Source organism: Penicillium cinerascens, assembly GCF_028974065.1.
Source record: "Penicillium cinerascens strain IBT 15544 chromosome Unknown contig_6_segment0_segment0, whole genome shotgun sequence".
NCBI classification, from domain to species: domain Eukaryota; kingdom Fungi; phylum Ascomycota; class Eurotiomycetes; order Eurotiales; family Aspergillaceae; genus Penicillium; species Penicillium cinerascens.
In genome coordinates this window covers 1,791,793-1,815,589 of record NW_026695295.1, presented here as the reverse complement: position 1 = coordinate 1,815,589, position 23,797 = coordinate 1,791,793, and the positions used below count along the sequence as shown (strand labels likewise).

General features: G+C 50.9%; 9 protein-coding genes across 9 annotated transcripts; 5 read left to right on the top strand and 4 right to left on the bottom strand.

The window, feature by feature from the left end:
• Positions 1 to 718: 718 nt before the first annotated feature.
• N7498_006667 (glycosyltransferase) lies at positions 719 to 1,939 on the bottom strand (the record flags this gene model as incomplete). Its single annotated transcript, XM_058453729.1, has 1 exon — positions 719 to 1,939. The coding sequence occupies one exon, from the start codon at positions 1,937 to 1,939 to the stop codon at positions 719 to 721; it is 1,221 nt and encodes a 406-aa protein (XP_058307920.1).
• Positions 1,940 to 3,452: 1,513 nt separating this feature from the next.
• N7498_006666 (high affinity methionine permease) lies at positions 3,453 to 5,351 on the top strand (the record flags this gene model as incomplete). Its single annotated transcript, XM_058453728.1, has 6 exons — positions 3,453 to 3,564; positions 3,625 to 3,856; positions 3,908 to 4,358; positions 4,411 to 4,675; positions 4,730 to 4,892; positions 4,952 to 5,351. The coding sequence occupies 6 exons, from the start codon at positions 3,453 to 3,455 to the stop codon at positions 5,349 to 5,351; spliced, it is 1,623 nt and encodes a 540-aa protein (XP_058307919.1).
• Positions 5,352 to 6,017: 666 nt separating this feature from the next.
• N7498_006665 (M1 family metallopeptidase) lies at positions 6,018 to 9,019 on the top strand (the record flags this gene model as incomplete). Its single annotated transcript, XM_058453727.1, has 3 exons — positions 6,018 to 6,346; positions 6,408 to 8,778; positions 8,836 to 9,019. 3 exons carry the CDS (start codon positions 6,018 to 6,020, stop codon positions 8,959 to 8,961), a joined length of 2,826 nt encoding a protein of 941 aa, XP_058307918.1. The 3' UTR covers positions 8,962 to 9,019.
• Positions 9,020 to 9,315: 296 nt separating this feature from the next.
• prp28 (mRNA splicing protein PRP28) lies at positions 9,316 to 11,848 on the bottom strand (the record flags this gene model as incomplete). The annotated part of the gene is made up of 3 exons (XM_058453726.1): positions 9,316 to 9,469; positions 9,523 to 11,492; positions 11,567 to 11,848. The coding sequence occupies 3 exons, from the start codon at positions 11,846 to 11,848 to the stop codon at positions 9,316 to 9,318; spliced, it is 2,406 nt and encodes an 801-aa protein (XP_058307917.1).
• A 515-nt stretch (positions 11,849 to 12,363) lies between these two features.
• N7498_006663 (valyl-trna synthetase) lies at positions 12,364 to 12,725 on the bottom strand (the record flags this gene model as incomplete). Its single annotated transcript, XM_058453725.1, has 3 exons — positions 12,364 to 12,422; positions 12,493 to 12,642; positions 12,695 to 12,725. 3 exons carry the CDS (start codon positions 12,723 to 12,725, stop codon positions 12,364 to 12,366), a joined length of 240 nt encoding a protein of 79 aa, XP_058307916.1.
• A 1,387-nt stretch (positions 12,726 to 14,112) lies between these two features.
• On the bottom strand, positions 14,113 to 16,471 carry N7498_006662 (putative mRNA splicing protein (Prp39); the record flags this gene model as incomplete). Its single annotated transcript, XM_058453724.1, has 4 exons — positions 14,113 to 15,481; positions 15,946 to 16,049; positions 16,128 to 16,343; positions 16,403 to 16,471. The coding sequence occupies 4 exons, from the start codon at positions 16,469 to 16,471 to the stop codon at positions 14,113 to 14,115; spliced, it is 1,758 nt and encodes a 585-aa protein (XP_058307915.1).
• A 253-nt stretch (positions 16,472 to 16,724) lies between these two features.
• Positions 16,725 to 17,663, top strand: N7498_006661 (mitochondrial 54S ribosomal protein mL59; the record flags this gene model as incomplete). Its single annotated transcript, XM_058453723.1, has 2 exons — positions 16,725 to 17,276; positions 17,330 to 17,663. The coding sequence occupies 2 exons, from the start codon at positions 16,725 to 16,727 to the stop codon at positions 17,369 to 17,371; spliced, it is 594 nt and encodes a 197-aa protein (XP_058307914.1). The 3' UTR covers positions 17,372 to 17,663.
• Positions 17,664 to 19,217: 1,554 nt separating this feature from the next.
• hxB (putative molybdenum cofactor sulfurase protein (HxB)) lies at positions 19,218 to 21,792 on the top strand (the record flags this gene model as incomplete). Its single annotated transcript, XM_058453722.1, has 2 exons — positions 19,218 to 19,320; positions 19,382 to 21,792. The coding sequence occupies 2 exons, from the start codon at positions 19,218 to 19,220 to the stop codon at positions 21,790 to 21,792; spliced, it is 2,514 nt and encodes an 837-aa protein (XP_058307913.1).
• Positions 21,793 to 23,007: 1,215 nt separating this feature from the next.
• N7498_006659 (O-methyltransferase) lies at positions 23,008 to 23,737 on the top strand (the record flags this gene model as incomplete). Its single annotated transcript, XM_058453721.1, has 2 exons — positions 23,008 to 23,473; positions 23,529 to 23,737. The coding sequence occupies 2 exons, from the start codon at positions 23,008 to 23,010 to the stop codon at positions 23,735 to 23,737; spliced, it is 675 nt and encodes a 224-aa protein (XP_058307912.1).
• Between the last annotated feature and the right edge of the window lie 60 nt (positions 23,738 to 23,797).

Here is a 23,797-nt window from a genome sequence, read left to right as displayed (position 1 = left end):
ACCTCACTCCCCTTCCGATCTTTTGCCAGCACCTTTGGCCTTTGGTCATCTCCACGGTGTCCTCCAGTCCACGGGTCCATAAGTTATTCTCAGGTCTTATTTTCTCTCGCGTTCACTTCCCTATAGAAACGGGGAGGCTTCATATTGTCCATGATGTGCTTTTTGTCTAAATTTTAGTACGCTATATATCCTGCACTGGGAAGCGCGGAGCTCGTTTTGTTGATTTTTTCTTGATTTTTTCTGGCGTTTTTGACATGGACTGGGTATACAGATTGGCATGTTTTCTTTCTTCTTCTTGACTGGTTCATGCTCACGGTTCCAGGAGTTTCTTTTTGGTTATTTGACCCGGCTGCGGAGTGAAGATTTGTGACTCCGCGGCAGGCTTTAATGCATATTGGACGCAGTGCAAATGTCTATTAGATGATCTCAATGAATGTTTTACTGCTTCTTGATATATCGCCTTCATTAACTCAATCCATACCAAGTGTATGTCGAACCTCCAGGGTTTGGACGTGAAAGATCTAGCCCTCCAGAAGGCAGTGTTGTCGAACGATCCGTCGGACTTCATCTATACAGTATTTTACTTTTTATAGTTGGGAAGCATTGTTTGTATCTTTATGAGATCAAACTATCATTCCTAAAGTCCAACATGGTGATGGCAACGGACTGTGTCACGAATAGTATATGGCTTTCTATTCTGAATGGAACTCTATTTTCATTACGCAAGTAATCTCCCAACCTTGGTAGGCGGGATTAACGAGAGCGCCACTCGACCGGGCACATCATTTTGATTCCAGTAGGCAATCCCATGTCGAAGCCAAGCCGCATATGTGCCAGGCTCAACATCGGACCCCGGGTTACTCCGCCACAGCGAGCCGAGAGTGACCTTTTGGACGCGTAGGATGAGGCCGTGGCCCAGCTTGAACCCAAAGCTGCGCGACAGACAGGCCTCAACGATCTCATGAGCCTTTTTTTGATTATCAAACTCTTCTTCACCCTGCTTCGGCATAGGTAGTGACAGTAAATCGAATGCGTCTTGTCCGTTCCAGGCAGTTAATTCGTTAATGAGCTGCGACCCTTCCATGAACTCGATCGCATAGAAATGTGCTACGCAATAGGCCGGACCGTCCCAATTGTCTTCGGTATCAACCAGTCCCATCACTGCAGTAGCCACCTGACCTTGGATGATATAGTCGGTTAACAGACGGCTGACCTCGGCAGGGCCGATGAAAGTTCCATCATCCTCGGTGATAGTGAACTCGCCGCCCATCAGAGGAACGCCTCGAAGCAGCGGGCTTGCATGCATACCGTCAGTGCTCGTCTTACCACCATCTGCTCCCCAAACAGTGAGAAGTAGACGGTGGCAGCGCTCGAAGAGCGCGTTATTCGGCAGTGCAGCGAGAAAATAATTGCATAGACTGTAATGATGATCTTGACCACTAGGGGTATAAGATAGAACTTCATAGGGGGAGTCGGGGTTTGCAATTGTCTCGTTCCATAGAGTATCCAGGTCGCCAATTTGCATCATACCCACGTCCGCATAGACGCCTCCATATCGCAGGAGCAGCGGCCAGCGAACAAGGTCTGAAGTGTGCTGTAGCGCGTAAGGGCCGGTGAGGGTCTCATCGGTAAAGGCGCGTGGGAAAAGCTCTGGATCGGTAACATCCAAGAACTCGGCGATATTGCTTTTTGACCCCGGTAGTCGGTCTATGATCCGCACAGTCCACCCTTGTTTTGTGAATCGGCGGTGCCATGCGCGCACCGTGCGCTGTGTGTACGGGTGCATGCTGGCGTAGCCCGAGTGCCAGAAGAACCATATATTTTTGACGCCATTTACTGGCTGGGGATGCAGTAGGTCAAAATCTATGTTGGCGTCGGAGCGTAGATCGAGAAGCTCAGAGGGGATGGCGTGCATCCCGGACGGGAGAAGATGTTCCATTGTGGAAGTGGAGGTAAAGGTAGAAGTAATTGAGGTTATGTTAGATGCAAGCATGCTATAATGTGAATATTGATTTACACGGCGTGATGCTGTATTTTATAGATATGAAAGTCTCTAGAAGAGCATATTAGCCAATGACGATGTGGTGATCAGACGTGAGCCATGATGAGTCAAATGCGACGGTAACTTAGTTATGTATCCACTTAGTACGGAGTAGTATGTTGCTTAGCCTTCTACGGCTAGGCTACATTTACGCACTCAAGGAAGACACAAATAAATTCACATTTGACTTATTTGCATTCATAGTATCATTACTAAATATGCTAAGAGTTTGGTGACAGTTTTTAGTGTGGTGTGCTTCTTCCTCGGACTACCTTTTGCTGGCCGCGCATCAGCGTTGTTGTACACAGTACATCTAGGTTTTCATGCTGTCAATAACGCACTTACTCTTCGCCCCCCCCCCAGTTGCACGACGCTACGGAGGCGCTCATTTATCTCCCTTCAGAATATATCTCTATATGGTTTTCTTCAGTATGACTTCAAGTACAAACAACCACAGGGTGTGGGGACTAGAATTGGATCGTGTTTCGGGACAGGGTTCGAGAAAATTGTGTAAGAGGAAAGTGGTGAAGTTGATTTCGATCCATTCTGTAAGACCCCCAGTCACACACTGATCCATTCGAACCCAAAAGGCCACTGCCAAGGATACCAAGAAATGACGTGCTGAATTTCCATGTGTCAAGGTTTCATTTGGATCTGCTTGGCCGAGTCTGGGCGCGGGCTGAGCCTTCCCAAGTCTAACCTGAGCTGAGCTCCCCTCCAGCTCTTAGTATGATGGGATGGAAAATAGAATTACGAAAAAGGCGCGATGACTTCTACTTCGAAGAACTATCCCTAAATTGAGTATCTCGAGTACGGAAAATAAAAGCTACCTAGATCCGTGGAACGGTACCTGTACTTTTTCCAAGAAGGTTCGGCCTTGGCCCTTCTCGGCTTCCCGGACCATGTCTACGAAGCTACCCGCTTCTCCTTTCTGTAGGGTTCAGAATTACTAGGCCACGATTCTTTGCTTTCCGTCTCTTCTCTCTTTGTTTTGTACTTACTCAAATTTGCTATCAATATCGCTTGTCAACCTCATTGACCGAGTCGCGTGGCCGATCGGCTGAACTACTGATACTTGGCCCGACGGAGCTTGGCGTGCACACTATATTCTCGAACCTATTTTTATTATCATCAAGAGGCGTTCCTCGTGCCTATAGCCGCTTTTGACGAAATCAATACCGTTGGACCCGGGGGGCTGAATTGGCAATTTTTGGTTCTACTATTCATATCCCGAGGTAGTATTTTGCCCAGACCTTCTATTGCATCACATTTAGCCTCAGCACACCATCACAGATGCCGTTGCTAACCGTATGACAGGCACTGTCATAAAGAGGCCTACTTTTGAAATTTTGTGAAAAAAAGTGACCTCTTGGAGACTCTTCGTCGCACCGGGGAGGTGTTAGGTTCAGAAATGACTGATTCGGAATCTTCTCTTGAAGACGGCACGGAAAAGACTCCTGTGCTGGACACCAAAACTGTTCTTCAGAATGAACCGAAGCCAGCTGATGGGATAACTGGACTATGTTAGTCTCTCTGAGCATCTTATACGGGACTGAATTTCGACGCTGACTCGCTGCTCCTAGACGAGGGAAATGTGTTTGAAGCTTCACCGGATAATCGCCGCCAGATCGGGGTGATCAGCGCATCCATGTTGATCTTCAACCGCGTGGTTGGAACAGGCATTTTCGCGACTCCGAGTACAATCTTGCAGTTGTCCGGAAGTGTTGGACTATCTCTATTCATGTGGGTAGTGGGCACTGCCATCGCAATGGCTGGTACAGCAGTTTACCTGGAATGGGGCACTGCCATTCCTAAGTATGTTCACACCCGTGTTTACGAAACAAAAAGACTAACGGAGCTCACTAGAAACGGAGGCGAGAAAAACTATCTCGAATACGTCTACAAAAAGCCCAAATTCCTAGCCACAGCCATGTTTGCTGCCTATGCCTTCTTGCTAGGCTGGGCTGCCAGCAACAGCGTCGTCTTTGGCGAGTACATTCTCAACGCCGCCGAGATTGAGCCTGGTCGATGGAACCAGCGAGGTATTGGACTTGCCTGTCTTACCACCGCGTTCATCATTCATGCAACTGCACTGAAATGGGGTCTTCGTCTTTCTAATTTCTTGGGGATTGTCAAATTGATCGTCATCTTATTCATTATTGTCACTGGTTGGGTCGCCTTGGCTGGTCATACCAAGATCGAGACGCCACACAATTTCACCAATGCCTTTGAAGGTACCAAGGGCAGTGGATACAACATTGTCATGGCACTGTACAACGTGATTTGGTCGTTTATCGGGTACTCCAATGCTAACTATGTGAGTTTGGGAAGCTGTGGCCTTTACGAAAGTATCCTTAATGAGTGATTAGGTTCTGAGCGAGACGAAGAATCCAGTTCGTACGTTGAAGATTGCTGCTCCAGTGGCTATCGGCTCGGTTGGCATTCTGTACATGCTGGTCAACATTGCCTATTTCGCCGCCGTGCCAAAAGCGCAGATGCTGGAGTCTGGAACTGTCGTAGCCGCCAATTTCTTCGGAAACATGTTCGGCAAAGAGGCCGAGAGGGTCATGTCGGTCTTCGTGGCTCTCTCGGCGTTTGGAAATGTTTTGTCTGTTCTGTTTTCTCAAGGTCGAAGTAAGTCAGCTCCTCGTTTGATACTCGCCACACGCTGTTGACACTCTATGCTAGTTGTTCAGGAACTGGGCCGAGAAGGTGTCCTGCCCTTCTCCAGACTTTGGGCTAGTAACTGGCCTTTCCACTCGCCGGCTGCAGGCCTGTTCGAACACTACCTCGTATCGGCCATCATTATGCTCGCTCCACCCCCTGGTGACGCTTATAACTTCCTACTCAAGTATGTTTTACCCGGGACTTCTTAGTCAATTCTTGGAGCACGAGCCTAACAGCCTTCAGTCTCATCTCATACCCTCTCTCAATCATCAACGTCTTTGTGTCCGGTGGCCTCATATACATCTACGTCTCCAAGGACGAGAAGTTTCCGGACTGGGCTCCTGGAATTCGCGCAACGCTGCCGGTCGTTATTTTCTTCTTCTTGTCGAATGTTTATCTGGTGATTGCGCCGTATATACCACCTTCCGCCGACCAGAGCGTCTACAAGGTGCTGCCTTACTATCTTCATTGCGTGGTCGCACTGGGTGTTTTTGGTCTCGGTGCCATATACTATCTCTTTTGGGCGGTGGTGCTGCCACGCATGGGTGGGTATGTTCTGGTCAAGGAGTCAGTTGTGGACAAGGACGGATGGTCGCGCAGTGTGTTGACGCGAGTGCCACATTCTACGGAAGCGAGATCATAGAACTGTACGTTGGGTTCCTATGAGAAGCCTGGGCATTGGCCCGGCTGATTTTTTCCCTCTTGTATTTACATAGCCCTTTTGAGCTCCGAAGAGCTGTTGCTGATTTGCATGGCGTGGAATGGTTTCCAAAGTCGAGTCAATAGTTACGATAGCTTGCTAATTAGATTGATCAAAGAATTTTTTTATTGTCATACTCTCTTCTGAAGTTCCTTCAAATACCAAGGAATAGGAAGATTTCCTGAAAGACGATCTCCCATTGTCTCCTTTTCACAAGGAAATGTCCCAACGCTTTATGGAAGCCCATCCACGGACAAAGTTGTCATGGACCCCTCAAACTTGCTGGTGCATAGTCTTGCAAGGAGGAGCAGTAAACTACTCCACAGTCGCCTGTCGTGGAAGAATCGGGACATGCGCTGGTTAGACTTGCGTGAAGTGAAAAAGAAGAAAAGTAAAATTGGAAGAAAACCTAAGTTAGCTCCGCACTGACCGCCGGGGCTCCGGCCCCATTTTTTGCCCTCGATTCTTCTTCTGCGATTGTTCTCCTGTGTCGGGGCGCTCTTGGATTGTTCGGCCGATTGTACATCATTTGTAATATAACTCGGCGTTTTGGACCACTATTCTGTTTCATTGTCTTTTATTCTCCCCGTCGGGGTTCCGTGATTACCAATGCGCCGCTTCTCCACGCGCGCGTTGCTTCAAGCAAAGCCACCGCTTCTATCCGCCGTCAGATCCCCCCTCCCCCTCTTTCTTTCCGCCCCTCGTTCAGCTCCGGCGAGATCTACTATTCACCCTCGTTCTCGTTATACCCTCTCTCAGACCTCGAAGAGATATTGCTCCTACCGCAGAATGTGTGGTTCTCGACGCGGCGAGGCCTCCGGCTCGACCAATGTCCAAGGTCGTGAGGTCCTGCCTACCAATGTCAAGCCGGTCCATTACGACTTGACACTGGAGCCCAATTTTGAGAAGTTCACCTACGATGGAACCGTTGTCATTGAGTACGCTACCCCATGGAACAAACCTACGGTTACTTGGCCCACTTCTCACACATGCGTACAGCCTCCAGGTCAACGAAGACACCGACTTCATCTCCCTCAACTCCAATGAAATCGACATTCACAGCGCAGTTGTTTCGTCCAAGGGTGCAGTGGTGGAATCCAAGCCCGAGATCTCGATCAACAAGGATAACCAGGTCGCAACCATTAAGTTCAACCAGGCCATCTCTGCTGGCTCCGATGCCCAGCTGAAGCTCACCTTCACCGGTATTCTGAACGACAATATGGCTGGATTCTATCGGTCATCGTACAAGGTCAATGGCGAGACCAAGTATATTGCCTCGACCCAGATGGAGCCTACGGATTGCCGTCGCGCGTTCCCTTGCTTTGACGAGCCCGCCCTCAAGGCCAAGTTCACTGTGACCCTGGTTGCCGATAAGAGCATGACCTGCCTGAGCAACATGGACGTTGAATCGGAGACCGATGTTCAGGGTGGTGCGAAGAAGGCTGTCAAGTTCAGCACCTCGCCCCAGATGTCCACCTACCTCGTTGCGTTCATTGTTGGTCACCTCAACTACATCGAGACCAAGAACTTCCGTGTGCCTGTTCGTGTGTATGCTACGCCTGATCAGGATATTGAACACGGCCGCTTCTCCTTAGAGCTTGCTGCCAAGACCCTGGCCTTCTACGAAAAGGCATTTGACAACGACTTCCCCCTGCCGAAGATGGACATGGTGGCAGTGCCTGACTTCAGCGCAGGAGCTATGGAGAACTGGGGTCTGATCACCTACCGCATTGTCGATGTTCTGCTAGATGAGAAGAATAGCGGTGCTTCGCGCAAGGAGCGCATCGCAGAGACTGTGCAGCACGAGTTGGCCCACCAGTGGTTCGGCAACCTAGTCACTATGGACTTCTGGGATGGCCTTTGGCTCAACGAGGGTTTCGCGACCTGGATGTCGTGGTATTCTTGCAACGTCTTCTACCCCGAGTGGAAGGTCTGGCAGACCTATGTTATCGATAGCTTGCAGAGTGCCCTTTCGCTCGACTCGCTCCGCAGCAGTCACCCTATCGAAGTTCCTGTTAAGCGTGCCGATGAGATTAACCAGATCTTTGATGCTATCTCTTACTCCAAGGGCTCTTCCGTCCTCCGCATGATCTCCAAGTATCTGGGTGAGGATGTCTTCCTCCAGGGTGTTCGCAACTACATTAAGAAGCACGCCTACGGCAACACCGAGACTGGCGACCTGTGGGCCGCGCTGGCTGATGCTAGTGGCAAGCCCGTCCAGTCGGTCATGGATGTTTGGACCAAGAACGTCGGTTTCCCTGTCATCAGTGTGACCGAAAACCCGGCTTCCTCTTCCATCAACGTAAAGCAGAACCGTTTCCTGCGTACCGGTGACGTGAAGCCTGAGGAGGACAAGGTTCTCTACCCCTGCATGCTGGGCCTACGTACCAAGGATGGAGTTGATGAGGACACCATGCTCTCGGAGCGTGAGAAGGAGTTCAAGGTCCCTGACCTGGACTTCTACAAGCTCAATGCTGATCACTCTGCCATCTACCGTACCTCCTACTCCCCTGAGCGCCTTAGCAAGCTCGGCAAGGCTGCTCGTGATGGTCTCCTGTCTGTCGAAGACCGTGCTGGTATGATTGCCGACTCCGGTGCCCTTGCAGCCTCCGGCTACCAGAAAACTTCTGGTCTGCTGTCCCTGCTCCAGGGCCTGGACACCGAGTCCGAGTTCGTGGTGTGGAATGAGATCCTCACCCGTATCGGCACCCTCCGAGCCGCCTGGATCTTCGAGAACGACCAGAGCAAGGCTGCTCTCAAGGCCTTCCAGCGCTCGCTGGTGAGCTCCAAGGCTCACGAGCTTGGTTGGGACTTCTCCGAGAAGGATGATCACATCCTGCAGCAGTTCAAGGCCCTCATGTTCGGCTCCGCCGGCATGGCCGAGGACCCCGTCGTCATCAAGGCTGCCCAGGACATGTTCGCCCGCTTCGCCGCTGGCGACGTCTCTGCTATCCACCCCAACATCCGCGGCAGCGTCTTCACCATCGTGCTGAAGCACGGCGGCGCCAAGGAGTACGACGTTGTGCTCGACCGCTTCCGCAACGCACCAACATCCGACGAGAAGACCACTGCTCTGCGCTGTCTCGGTACCGCTGAGGACCCGAAGCTCATCCAACGTACTCTTGACCTGGCCGTGGGTGACGAGGTCAAGAACCAGGACATCTACCAGCCCCTCGGCGGTCTTCGCAACCACACAGCAGGTATCGAGACCCGCTGGACCTGGCTTAAGGAGAACTGGGATGAGATCTACAAGCGTCTTCCTCCCTCTCTCGGCATGCTGGGTACCGTTGTGCAGCTGACTACCGCCAGCTTCTGCACTGAGGCCCAGCTCAAGGATGTCAAGAACTTCTTCGACTCTAAGGATACAAAGGTACGACTTACATTATTTTCTCACAATCTCATCATCGCTAACGTATTTTCTCTCTAGGGATACGACCGCGCCGTCGAGCAGAGCCTCGACGCCATCCGCGCCAAGGTCAACTGGCTCCAGCGTGACCGCGAGGATGTCGAGACCTGGCTGAGCAAGAACCAGTATCTCCAGAGCAAGCTGTAAAAAGCTTGTTTACGGCGCGACTGGGAGTTGATGTTGATGGAAGGCGGTATTGTTTCGGGAGTTTTCTAAAGCATTCAGGCACACAGGTCGTGCCTTCGCACCATTGGATGTTCTTCCCAACTACCCTCTACTCTCTTATTTCTAGCATAGATCTAGCCAAGCGGCGAAAAAAAAGTAGAGCTAGATGTTTAAATGGATACGTTTCCATCTGATACCGGACTAAGTTCAAAGATCTACAGAGATCAGAGCATTCTTGCTATTTTTAAGTCGCATGAACGCTCCAGTGGCCAAACCCGCTCCATTGACGATTGCGTAAAATGGTATAGATTGAAGATAGTACATTCGAAAAAGTCATCATGCCCAGCCACCCTTTCCACCAAACCCAGAGCTGTCCTCGATCTTCTTACCCTGTCCGCGAGTGGGCTTGGATTGCGCTGCTTCGTGCTTGCGTAGTTCCTCCGGCACGCGCGAGATGGGCGACTTGATAAGCATTTGCTTGAGATCATACCTGGAATTTTAGTTAGCAAAGCAGTACATAAACGAGAAGACGGGGAAACATACATGACATCGGAATCCTCGCTGCCCAAGAAGGTAATAGCAACACCGCTCTTTCCGGCACGACCAGTACGACCGATACGGTGAGTGTAGCTCTCGATGGAGGTAGCCATGTTAAAGTTGACGACGAGTGAGACGTCGGGAACATCGATACCACGTCCAGCCAGGTCAGTTGCAACCAGCACATCAGTGGACCCGTTACGCACAGAAGCGAGGGCGGCCTCACGCTGTTCCTGCGTTTTGGAACCGTGCAAAGTAACGGATGAAAAGCCCATATGCTTGATATCGCGCGCAATCGCATCACAGTTTCGCTTGATATTAACGAAAACGATAATCGGAGGCCTGAACTCGCCCGAGTTGAGAATTTCGGCCAGGCGCTTCTTGCGCTTGTCTTCGCCGGGGATCATCTCGACGCGCTGCTCGACAGTGTCGACGGCTTCACCGGCGCTACCAATTGTGATGATTGCCGGGCGTCGGAGGTACTTGCGAGCAATGCGCTCGACAGCCGTGGGCATTGTTGCTGTGTACATCATCGTTTGGCGGTATCTGTCGCGGCCACCGAGGTGCTGGCTCATTGCGCGGGGGTTCTCGGCTTCTTCGGTATCGGGCTTTTCGTTGGTGACCGGTAGTGCGTCGAGGATTTTGTTCACAGGCTCTTCGAAACCCATGTCGATCATGCGATCTGCTTCATCCATGATCACGTAGCAACACTGGCTGAGGACCAGCATGCGGCGCTCGATACAGTCGACGAGACGACCGGGGGTGGCGATGATGATTTCTGCACCATCGCGCAGGCTGTATGCTTGCTCCTCGAGAGAGTGACCACCGACAATACTGACGACGTTGAATCCAAGGGGTGCTGTGAACTTCCTAGCCTCGATCTCGATCTGCTGGGCTAATTCACGTGTAGGCGCGAGGACAAGAGCATATGGACCGTCGTTCTTGCGCCACTCAAATTCGTCGAGCCGGGGCAATTCGGAGATGTATACCAGAAGGGGGAGCAGGAATGCCGCGGTTTTACCGGAACCAGTCACAGCAACACCAATAAGATCGCGGTTTTGCAGGGCAATTGGGATGGCAGCGCGCTGAATAGCACTCGGTTCCTTGTATCCAACACGGTCAATAAGCTCCAGCAGCCGCTTCGGCAGATCACTCTCGTCCCATGAGCGCATGGGGTTGGGTACACTGCCGCCCTTGGTACTGATGTTGAAGTCTTCTTTGAAGATACGCCAGTCTCGCTCGCGCATATTGGCCAACGACTTCTCGCTCCAGTGCTTGTCCAGCTGGCTACGGGAACTCTCCTCGCGGCGGCGCCGCTCCATCTCCAAGATTTCTTTGGCGCGCAGGCTACCTGATTCGGAATCACGAGTCTCCAGCGCTTGCGCATACTTGCGCGCCACATTATCTGCAACGTCTTCTCCGAACCCAGCCAGTCGACCTCGTCCAAAGAAGTTCGCTTCGTGCCTGTGTTGATATAGTGGGTTGTAGTCGAAACTGGTGTCTTCTTCAGTATTCCATTCAAAGTTGAATTTGCGGTCCGTTGTGCGCTTGCGCTTCTTTTTCGCGGAGAAGGTCGAGGTCTGGTCGGCTCCCATGTATCGTTGCTTCACCAGGGCTGCTTGCGCTTCAGATTCATCTTCCTCCGCAAGACGCTTGTCGGCCTTTGACCCCTTCGATTTCGGCGGCGGTGGCGGTTCCATGTCCCTATCTCGGTTGTTTTGTCCGTTGGTTTTGCGCATCGAAGCAGGGCCTGTCGGGGCATCTCCGCGCATCGAACGCGGTCCGGTAGGAACTCTTCCATTTGCATCTCGGTATTCTTTTTTGGGCTCTTCGGGCCTCCTTGAAAGTGCTTCCGACGAGAATCCATTGTGATCGGTGCCATTGGGGAGAGCTTTCGCTTGTCTCTCAGCTTCCACTTCCTTGGCCCGTTTCTCCAACGCAAGCTTCTCTCGTTGAGCCTTGGAAAGAAACTTTGGCTGTCACGAAAATAAAAGTTAGTAAGTCGCCACTAAAATCCTCGTATGACTGCTGCCCTAGGAGATAAACGTACCTTGGAAGCTGCCGCATCTGCTTCCTTCTTCTTCCGAATGAGTTCCTCCACACTCAACGGGGTCGCAGCGGGGCGCTTAGGTGCTCCCCATCCCGACTTCTTCTTTTTAGTCTCAACTGGAGGTGCAGGCGGCGCATCGTCGGGAGGAGGAGGAGGTGCCGTAGCATCTGGTGGCGGCGGCGGAGCGGCCGAGTCCTCTGGAGGTGGAGGTGGCGGAGAAGGAGGGCGTTCGATAGGGTCTGGCGGAGGACCAGGAGGAAGTCCGGGACCGCTTGTCGCCATGCCTTCTACTGTGACCAGAGGGTGAATCGAGATAGATAGATGCAAGGTTGGTAGCGGCGAGTTGTCGCATCTTGAAATTCTACGGCGGACTGCGCCACCAGACGCGCAGTCACGTGCGCCCGCTTCCCATAACTCTAGTATGTATACCTCGGGTTTCCAATCTGGAAACTGCCCCATATCTAAGATGATACACGCTTCTTGATACCGTAATCAGTAGGGCGGATGCCACTTCAGTCCTAAAGTGCTACGTCATCATCATCCGATAGGGCTTGCCAAGCATAAAGGTAATGAACATCGTGGCAAATAAGTTCAGACTTTATCGAAAGTTGCTACAGTATATTCAGTGATTTCTCCTTACTCAACTCTGTACTACTCAAAGTGCACAATGAACAGACAGGCAAATGTGGGCACCCATCCCTGATTGATCACTTCCGGTCGTCCATATATCTCGAGACCGAAATCGACACGCGTAAGTAAAGGCCGTTTGAATGGCAGAAATTGGAAGAAGAAAAGAATTAATGGTTTGCCTGGGCGAACTTGGTCGATGTCTCGGCGCGCTGACGCTCATGATCCACTAAATATTGTTATATTGTCAGCAACCGTTAGCCTTGGAAGGCGACCGCTCAAATAGTGGGCTTATGTACAGGTCTCTTCCGATTTTTCCAAATCGTCTTTACCCGGACCCCCTACACTCTGGCCCGTCGGATCCTTCTTTGCGGCTTCGGAAATCTTCGTCTTCGTATCATCATCAACCGGTGGTGGTGGGTCCGTCAGATTACCAAACGAAACACCGACTATTAGGGCTTCAGTATGTCTTGGTCGAGCGGGAATCATATAGATGCATACTCGGATTATGAGAAGCGGAGTTTTGAGCCATCGTGTTAAGCGATGAGATCAGGACTGGAAAAAATGTCCCACTAGAAGTTGAGTGAAGTGGCCTTTATATATATGCTTCCCTAAAACCTTCTTGGTGATAGTGACGCCATTTATAAACCTGATTTGAGGTTGAGCGGGCTTCGGCGGGAACCGCCATACGTATAGTATCTATATCTGTCTTTATCTAGAAGGTTGTACCGATTGGCAACGTAAAGAGAATATATCACTAGTGAATGATTAGCAAGTTACGGCAACGCTACAATCACTTTTCTTTTCTTTAGACCCTTTGTGCTGAAGCAAAGAAAGCTCTCTAGAGATGTTCCGAATCTTCCCTAGGCGCCCGACCGAAAGCTAAATGTCAGTGGCGAGAGCAGCCGATGGCCAGGGCCGTGCGCTGTATAAGTTCTCCCCTTCGGATGATTCTTCAAAGCCAACTTGCTGCGAAGTTCACTTCTTTGTCATTGATACTCCAAGAAGGTCTTGACTTCCTGATATTTTCTGAGGCTTACAGCAAGGCATTAGCCAGTCATCACTGGTATCTAATAAGATCCGAAACCGCAGCATGATGATGAGCAAAAATGCAGATCCCGAAACAAAGCCTACTGTTAAGCCTTACTTGCCTGTTAAACTTGACTCTAGATAGACCCTAAGGAAGCACCCAAGTGCTGTAATAAAGCAACTGCCAGTTCAGATGTTGCTGTGTTTGCGCTGTTTGCTGCGTTTGCGTAAAACCTTCTAGGAGTTCTAGGCTTCTAATCTTAGGCACTTGTATCTGACTTGCAATCTATAAAGAGGATCTGATATTATTACGAGTAGGTACATAACGTGTTTATTTACGATATCATGTGATTAGGGGTTGAAAAAGCATCTCCATGTTCCGGCATGGAAGGCGAACCTGGGCGGGACAGTAAACCAGAAACGGACGGGCAGGATCAAGTTTTCTACCTCTCTTTATTATTACAATGGAAATCCCCATTTTTCCTGACTCAAGCTTCTACTCTGATCCAACTACTAGAAATGCGGAGAATGATATTCTTGTTGGAAAGAATATGCTTCAAAAGCTTAGATAGGATAGGGCATCTAGAATACAATGATCCTGGTGGATCTCCATGCCCCGATCAAGTACGGGACGCGGGATAAAAAGAAAGAGCAGCCCGAACAATGTCCAATAGGTAGTGGCCCTGGACGCATCGAAAACGCTAACAAACCTGCAGGAGAAACGCAATGCCTGGTATAGGCACGAATATGATGCTACATCGGAAGAAAGACACCCACCCAGGTGAATCAAAAACGAGGAAGGCCCCCAGTAGGGGAGCCTATCGGGACGAGAATATTCATAACGAAAACATGACGAAGCGTGCAGCCGCCGGCTGCTTGGGTCAGTGAGACTAGACCTGGGCAGTGGGGACGCCGTTACTTTGCTGGTAGTAGGCATAGGCTGCTGAGGCAGCCGGGTCAGGAGTGGGTACCACCGGGACGGCTGCGAGTTGCCCATCAGCGGGCGCAGGCATTACAGGGGTGGCTCTAGCCCAAGCAGAGACTGACGGCGGGCCGTGAACCTCGCGGTCCAGGGTCATATACTCCTTAGCAGTATCCTTGGTGCCACGCTCCAAAAGATACGCCATGTAGATCTGCACGAGCTCCTTGACCACATCGGGAAGAAGGGTACTCTTGGAGCGGACATCAGAGATGACCTGCTTGATACGGTCGTATTGAGTAGATTCAGTGTCAGCACTGGTGGGCTGCTCGATCTCGAAAATGAGGTAGCTGGTCCAGAATGGCCGGCTGTCGAGGTAGTACTGTTGGTTCTCCTGGAACACCTTGCGAGCGTCCTCCGGAGCGCCCTTGATCTTCCACAAGAGACGAGCCCATTCGGCGACAAGGGCGGCCTTGGTGGCCATCTCAACTTCGGGGGAATTCAACTGAGTCTTATAGACCTCGATGGCTGCACCAAGACCGCCAAGGCGGCGGGACAGATTAGCCAAAGAGATGATGGTCTCGACGTGGCTGGGCAAGCTGAACAAAATAGCACCGTGAATATCCTTGGCTACATCAGCTCGTCCGGACATTTCCTCAAAGTAGGCATAGTGCAGGCGAACAGTCGGGTTGGCGATAGGGACGTAAAGGTAGCTGGCACGCTGGTAGATGATGCGCACCTCTTCTTCCTTGCCTGCCTGAGCAGCCATCCATCGGGCATAGCGAAGCCAGAACTCATCATAGTGGGCACATGTGACAAGGCAGCGCTCGTACAAGAACTGAATGCGGGAGTACTCGCCTTCCGATTCTTCAAAATCGAGATACTTCTTCCAGTTCGTCAGCTGGCTCTCATCCAACTCCGTGACATGGAAGTATGGCCGCTTAATTTCCGACTCAAAGGTCCAGCGCTTAGTGGTCTCCGTTTGGGTCTTGGAGAAAACCTCCAGATGGTAGTTATCAACGCGCAGTCGGAGATCACGCTCGATCTCGGCCTCGGCTTTTGCGCCCGGTTGGGCGTGGGCAGAGGCGGCCTCAATCTCGGCACGGAATTGTGCCATGGTTTCGGCCGGTGCCAACTCAACCAGAGGACGAGTCTGAGCCAGCTGACGATAACGTTCGAAGTAACGCGCGTATTGGTGCATCGGAATGTGAATAATCCGACCCAGGATGGCAAGGATCTTGTCCTGAGCCTCGACACGCTCTTCAAACTCAATGTACTTGTCCCAGAAAGGATGCGCAAGGAAGTCGAGGCCGACACTGCTGGCGCCACGCTCAAAAAGACTGTTCAAATATTCACGTCAGCATCACAAGAGTCTCCAAAGGGGAAGGGAGCAAAAGGAGGTATGAGAGGAAGGAAGAAATGACGTGGCAAACATAAGTGGTCGACTCTGTCGTGGGTGACAGTTCAAAAAACAATGAGCAAGCTATGGGGAAGGTAGCTGATGCTCCGTGCGCAGGGTCAAAGGAGGCCCCCGGATGAGGCTTTGTCTAGCAGGGTCCGGGCAAGAAGAAGGAAAATGGTGTCTTTGGTCAGGTGGGTAAGGAAAGCAGCCTGAATGAGCCATGGGTGAGAAGTAAACTCCACTCGAGTTCGGGTGGGAAGGTAACGGTCTCTCACCCATCATCAATGCAACTGCTGGACCGACACATATCCGATTATACCATGGGAACCACAGGGGATTTCGCGAGCTGGGATTGCTAAAGGTTACAGGGAAAGGGAAGGAAAGTGATGTTGTACTACTTACTCTCGGATGATGTCGGCGTCGTGAGAGGTCTCAGCTTTGAATGAGCAGTAGTTAGTCCACAGGTCGACTGACGGCGAAATACTAGCAATGCCTCTTTCATAAACCTGAATCAAGACAATGTTAGTAACTTCGCTAGGGAAATGCGCAAGGCCGCGCAGGATTGGGGAAAGTGATGTCCATACCATCTCTGCGGCTTCAGTGCCCGTGATCGAAAACTCCAGGTCGGCGTACTTCTTCCAATATCCGAATAGAAGCGGGAATTTGGCGAGGAAGCGATCGTAACAGTTGCGCACGGTGGTGATGGCTTGGGGACTGGAGTTGCGGTTGATTCCGCCCTCGAGGGCTTCGGCGCCGCGCACGAGCTTCTCCCACGTCTCGAAGTTATCGGGGTCTTCGATCTATGAAAACGTCAGCAAATAGTTTTTGAACCAGATCAGATGGCGCGCTTCAGACATACTAGCTCAGCCTCGAGCGTTCTCAGCTCCGCATTCTCCTCTTCGGTACCGCCATACTGGTAGTCCGCCATGGTGGCAGATGTTCTGGAGGATGCGCGCACGAAAAGGGGTGTCCTGGAGGATATAAGAGACAACGGCGACTATGGATAGGGTGCGGTGCAGGTAACAATGGAGCAAGGGGATGTTGAAAGCGAAACTGAAAAGCCGAATCGACGAGTTGGGAAACCCGGCCTGAAGCGGTGAGGAATATACTGCCGGTACGGTTTTAGCTCTTCAACTTTTATCGACACAAAACATCCGGTCATTCACTCTCTTCCGGCCACCATGTCTGTCAATCCGACATCAGTGGGCCTGTTGCCCACTCGCCTCCGCAACTTCTTTGCTCGCTACCCACCCCAAATATATTCCGCCCTTGTCGCGTCGCGTCCAACCCCCCCGGAGACCAACCCCGAACAAACTCTTCCCTCGCCCTACACCCCCGACCGTGATGCCAAGGGTGCCCACCGTGAGAACTTGCAGGAGTCTTCCGCGCGGGCTCTTCTGCAAGATGACCGCAAAATTTGGAACCCATTCCTGCCGCGGAAGGTCGTCGTCTCCGGAAAGCGCCAGTGGATTGGGCCGCGGTATGGCCTGCGGCAGCAGGCTGACCTAGTGAAGCTGGCCATCAAATACAACGTCGAGCCCCTTCTGCCTCCTAGCATCAAATCCACAGAGTATAAGGCCGCTCGCTTGGCAGAACGTGGTCTGCGCATTAAGGGAACCGGTATCGGCCAGAAGGTCAAGGGTCACAAGTGGGAGCGGACTATGGAGGCTCGCCTCGAGGACCGTCGCAAGGCTATGGTGGAGATGCCGGAGATGATCCGCCAGTGGAAGCAGGTGAGTATCTTGCAAGCCCTATTGACTAGAAGGGAGCTAACGTTATATCACAGAGAGGTCACGGTCGTGGCTGGAGACAGTGGCCCAAGCGGTAAACGGGTCAATTCAAGTGAACCTGTTTTCTCTCGTATATTCGCATCGCTACTCGATCCGCTCTTGTCGCTTTCCGTTCGACACCAGCGCTCCACCGGCTTACTCGGCGTCCCCTCGGTGGAAGCATTTGTATGAATCATTTGCAGGGGTTTGGGAATGGGAGTTTCTTTGATTATTTTTGACATCATCTGTACAATACTATGCAAGCGTGGGCGCGGAGCCCGATGATCTCCGAGACACCTTGGTCAGGTCATCTTGTCATCGTGTGAATACAACCAAGAAAATTTTGATGCAGTTTCGATAAATAGCGGGCTCGTTCACCAAATCGCTTTGAAAGTATATATAAATAAGAGCATATTGCAACTGGATACACCCCGAAGCCGGCCTAATATCAAGCCGATGAACATGAAATACTGCAGGGGCATATGCACGATGCAATCGCAAAGAGGGCCTCGTGGTTGAGATGCAGCATCTGTTGTCACAAGGCTCACTTTGAAGGCGTTCGATCTGCTATTATCATTGAGACTATCAAAAATGCTGACAATGGTAAAGCGATATCTACTCAAGTAGCTCGGGACATTTCACGAAACTGTTGGAGAATACGGAGCGAACGTATGAGCATGAAGCAAGTCTTTAGAGCTACTATACAATCACTGGTTATAGACAATCCAGCCAATCCTCTTAGGCGATCATCTCTGGTTCCATACGAATTATTGATATTTTTCTTCTTCGAGATGATGTTTTATTCGAATCGTCTTACTTTTTTTTTTTTTTTTTTTTTTTTTCTTTGGCGGCAGATCTCCAGAGACGTCGTGGCTTCTGGGGGAAATGGCCCCAGTGATGAACTTATTTTGAGCGAATCTATACTGACATGAGATTGTAAGCTGATGAGGGGACCGAAGTCAAATATGACGAGCTCTAGCGCAGGTAGGCTCCGCCGATCCTCTGCAGGGTGGCTTGACTGTTTTACGCTTGAGTCTCATCTGACGAATCGCCTGCGTAATATATTGTGATATTGACAAATGCTCACAAACCTTTTGATCCCAGTTGGACGCCGAACACTCAGTCTTTTAATGCTATAGACAGGGTATTGTCTATATCTACCGGATCCATCGGTTATCAACCCCTCTCGTGAGTGGCCGAGCAGCGCGGACTCGTCCGCACTCGCCCGCCTCCCCGCAACCCAGCGAACCACACACGTCGCAGAGATGCATGGACATACCCGGTCGAGCCAGACCCCGGGCGTGTGCGCAGGCGAATCTGCGTGCACGCGAGCGCTTTGTTGGGTCCATGTCACATGATGAGCCCCCGATCGAGATATTGCCACTGAATGCGCCGGGGGATCTTGATTTCACAACCGTCGTCACCTCGATTGCAATCTATAAAGAGCAATGGAGAGTCCAGTGGGTCATCAAATTCATACTTTCATCGATCAACAGCCGCTCGCTTGGACGCGGGCTTCACACCAAACCCCAAGCTGTTGACAGCCTTCTTCGGTAAGCTCCGACACATTATAGTTATCCGTCTTATCTGCTGTACTCTCCCCTCCTCCTTTCGAAACCGTTTTATATGGTCTCAAGTTGTACATGCAGTCTATTTCGAGATTGCCGTGTCGATACTCGCTTTTGGTATTCATGTCAAACGTGAGACTAACTGGTTGCTTTGGTTAGAATCTCCACTGCTGCTGGGGACTCATTTGACTCTAAGAAGTGGAGGTCCTGCAGTATAGTTGACGTGCTGCCTGGGATCGACCAATTTCATCATTGATCCGATTGGACCTACCGGGATTTTTCGACTGCCCGTCTCTTCAATACTCGATTCGCACCGTAGCCATCCCTTCCGTCAAACATGGAGGGGATCGCCAATGCAGAGAATCCTCCAGCTGGATATGGCCGGGGATACTCTGCAGACGTTGATACAATTCGCGAGCAGGAATATCCTTTAATGAATGGTATTTCGCCCCTTTTCGAAATAATTCACTTCCAGACTGATCATGACTCGTTGCGCGACAGAGACAACATACCTCGACCATGCGGGGACAACACCCTATGCCAAATCCATGATCGAGACTTTCTCGCGGCACATGATTTCAAATCTATATGGAAACCCTCACTCATTGTCTCTGTCGTCGCAGCTTTCCACGCAACGGACAGACGATATAAGGCTGCGGGTCCTGCGCTTCTTCAACGCCGACCCGGAAGAGTTCGACCTAGTCTTTGTGGCAAATGCAACCGCGGCCATCAAGCTCGTCGCCGATTCCTTTCGAGATTCCGACCACCGCGGTTTCTGGTATGGCTATCATGTCGACGCCCATACCAGTATCGTCGGTGTGCGAGAATTAGCGGATATGGGCCATCAATGCTTCCAAAGTGATGCTGAGGTGGATGCTTGGATTTCTGAGCTAGCCAGCAATCAGACCAAGGCGCCGAGGCTCTTTGCCTTTCCGGCCCAGTCAAACATGAATGGTCGCCGCCTCCCACGTAGATGGTGTGAGCAGATCCGTTCGGCCGCAAGTGACGGCGGAGGTAATGTTTTCACTCTTCTCGATGCAGCCTCCCTTGTATCAACAGCTCCGTTGGACCTGGGATCCGTGGAAGCAGCTCCAGATTTCACAGCGCTCAGCTTCTACAAGGTCTTCGGGTTCCCTGATCTGGGAGCTTTGATCGTCAAGAAGAGTGCAGCTCACGTCTTTGAGAGACGCCGGTTCTTCGGCGGTGGAACCGTTGACATGGTCCTTGCACATGGTTTACAGTGGCATGCGAAAAAGGAAAGCTCGATCCACGAACGTCTTGAAGATGGAACACTTCCATTCCACAGCATCATTGCTTTGGATGCGGCCCTCGACACTCATCAACGGTTATATGGCTCGATGGCCAATATTTCCGCACATACTGCATGTCTGGCCAAACGCCTCTATGACCGAATCTCTGTATTGAAGCATTGGAACGACACGAAAGTTTGTCAGATCTACCAGCTAAATTCAGTCTACGGGTGTCCTCAAACACAAGGCCCAATTGTTGCCTTCAATCTTCGGAATAGCCTTGGGGAATGGATCCCGAAGACAGAAGTGGAAAAATTGGCTACAGTGCAGAACATTCAAATGCGATCCGGGACTGTTTGTAATCCTGGAGGAACTGCATCATCTCTTGGATGGACAGGTGCCGAACTGCGTCGCCATTACTCCACGGGGCTGCGCTGCGGTGATGACCATGATATAATCGAGGGGCGGCCAACTGGCATTTTGCGAGTCAGCCTGGGTGCAATGACAAACATGAAAGATATCGATTCCTTGGTCGACTTCATCGAGGAATTCTATGTTGAGAAAACCCCTCCCATTGTCGCACTGAACCCGCCTCTGGAGGAAAACCAAGTGATGGGTCGGCACTTCTACGTTGAAAGTCTTTCAGTCTTTCCCATCAAGAGCTGTGGCGCCTTCAAGATCCCCGAGGGAAAGCGTTGGGAGATAAAGCGAGAAGGACTAGCCTGGGACCGTGAATGGTGTCTTATCCACCAAGGCACAGGCGCCGTCTTGAACCAGAAACGGTACCCTCGCATGGCACTCATCCGCCCATCCGTTGACCTTGATCGTGGCGTTCTCCGAATTACCTGCGGCATCATGACAGATCAAGTGAGTCTCGAGATCTCCCTAGACTGGGAAGATACCAGTCTCATTTCGACCTCCCTCTGTTCAAACTCTAGCAAGAAGTCCACCGTATGCGGTGACCAGATATCTCTGCACGCATATGCGTCACCAGTGGTGTCCGCATTCTTTTCTGATTTCCTCGGCGTCCCTTGTACACTCGCGCGATTCCCAGCACAAACCGCCAACCGGTATTCACGACCGCCTCGCTTGTCGGGTAACCGGAAGAGCAGGTACCGCAAGTTCATTATGCCAGGTTCCTTCCCGCCAGACCTACCACCTCCTGCACAGGAGACTGGCCAAAAGCCTCTCCTTCTAGCCAACGAAATGCCTATCTTGGTTGTCTCACGCTCGTCAGTGAACCGACTGAATGAGACCATCAAGGCCAACACAAAGCACGGTGCAGGTGGCAGCAAGGCCGTTGCCGCAGACGTCTTCCGAGGTAATATCGTCGTCGCAGAAAGCCTGACTCAACTCGGAGATGCGGAGCAGCCATACGCTGAGGATTACTGGTCAGATATTCGCATTGGGCCCGACCAACTTCGGATAGACGTGCTAGACGCGTGCCAGCGCTGCCAGATGGTCTGCATTGACCAGTTCACCGGAACTCGACGCAACGAGCCGTTTTCCACGCTTGCAAAGACGAGGAATATAGAGGGCAAGGTTTCGTTTGGTAGATATGCAGCACTGTCACGGGAGGAGATGGAGGGCTTCGAGCTGGAACCGGACCGCAGGACGGTCATGGTGGGCGATGTGGTGACGCCCACATACCACGATGACTGATTGCATTGACTTTCATTTTCTATGGCTCATGGTGTTAAGCGTGCTTTTTTCTGTACAGATATCGGCGAGTGAACCCTCTTTTTTTTGGATATATGATCTTTGGGGTGCAGGATATTCGTTATATATGTACTCTTAGTCTTGATTGACACGTTTTCGGATCATTGGGAATACGAATCAAACCATTTATTCCAGGAATTCTCAACAGTCTGATCACAATTTACACCAACTTACCTGAGTACATCCAAAGTTTACTGTATAGGATCTTCCGATCCAAAGCTAAGTAGACGATCTCCAATCGGAGTTGTGATGCAACTCCGAAGTGCCGTACGGCCGGGGCCGCGAACCCCTCACTGAAGGTCTCCGCTGCGGAATGTTTGTTTGAGTCACCAGCTCGTATCCTTGATTTTAGTTACTCAAACATCCGTGAACTCTTCATCTTGCGTGGAATCTAGACACAGTACAAATATCGCTTATTGAACCCGGATCTAATCCTGTCAGGATTTTAGGTGCATGCATTCATACATGCAGATTTCCAGAGCTTCCAATTCAACATGGAAAGTTCCAGTTGATGTTCCCGTTCTGCCATCTCTCACCGCCTTCATCTAAACTTCTAATTATCTCTCATTTATCTCTCACTTTCCCCTCACTTCGGCCTTTACTATGCTTTCTCTTTCCATTGGCCTACCTAACCGAGGTTATTAGGCCTAACCCGTCTATAGCCTTAGGCAAACAGCACGCTTACCTTGGGCTATTAGCACACTCATTTCAGATGAACTGAATATTTCTGTCTATAAATATGGCCTAAAAACTAGACTGAATAAAACAAGAGCTTTCACCTGAATTATCCTTTTACTACCTTTCTCTCATAAAGGCAGACCGAAGAGCTTTCATCCCAATTCTCCCCTCACTACCCTTCCTCTCTATTAGGGCAGGCCAGAGAGACCCTTTATCTCTACCTTTATCTTTATCTTTATCCATCTTCCTGGGGTAAGCTACTACGCCGCAGTAGTAGCCAACCTCTACGGGAGGTAGTATTTCTCTCTACAAATATTTGTCCTAAGGACTGCCCTGCCGCATGGGGACCCTTAGGCATTTATTTATCTCTCTTATTTTCTATACTACCAATCCCGACAAATCCTCAATTGTTCTGCTTCCCAGAGTACTGGAATTTTCATGTCTCTGATCTGAAACTACGACTTTAGGAAGATCACCATCATGGCTCCATCACCAGTTGCTGCTCCTCCTCACGTTCATGCTCTGTTAAAGGATCTGCATGCGCGATCCCTCGAGGAGGAGTCGCATCTCCCTTCTCCAATGCCCCTGCGCTGCACGCCCGAGTTTGACGATATAATGAAGGACAAGTTCATTGCACTCGACCAAGACAAGTGTGAATTTGTGTATCAGATGCTGCGTGCTATTGGTGCAAAGACAGTTGTTGAAGCAGGGACCAGCTTCGGTGTGAGCACCATCTATCTGGCGCTAGCCGTTACACAGAACACAGCCGGTTCATCGCCCGGCAAGGTCATTGCAACCGAGAATGAACCAGACAAGGCGAACAAGGCGATCGAGCACTGGTCCCAGGCTGGAGACAGCGTCAAATCTGTGATTGACCTACGACTCGGCGATCTGCGGGAGACATTGAAGAAGGATCTCGGCATAGTGGATTTCTTGCTTCTGGACAGTAAGTAAATTCTACCTTCTCGCGAAAACGTGAAGGGCACTTATATGATACTCAGTCTGGATACCTCTTGCTCTTCCAGCGCTCAAATTGGTCCAGCCGTCCATGAGACCTGGGGCGGTAATCGTCGTGGACAACACAACCGACAATAGCCTGAGTTATGCCGACCTGTTCGCGTATACCGACGCACCAGGAAGCGGTTTCCGAAGACTGGCGATGCCGTACTCCGGGGGCTTGGAATTCATGGTTTATCACCCGGATAATTAGACTAGGACGGCACCAGGCTGCTAGAATCGGCATTTCAACATGCAGGCAAGGACAGCGAAT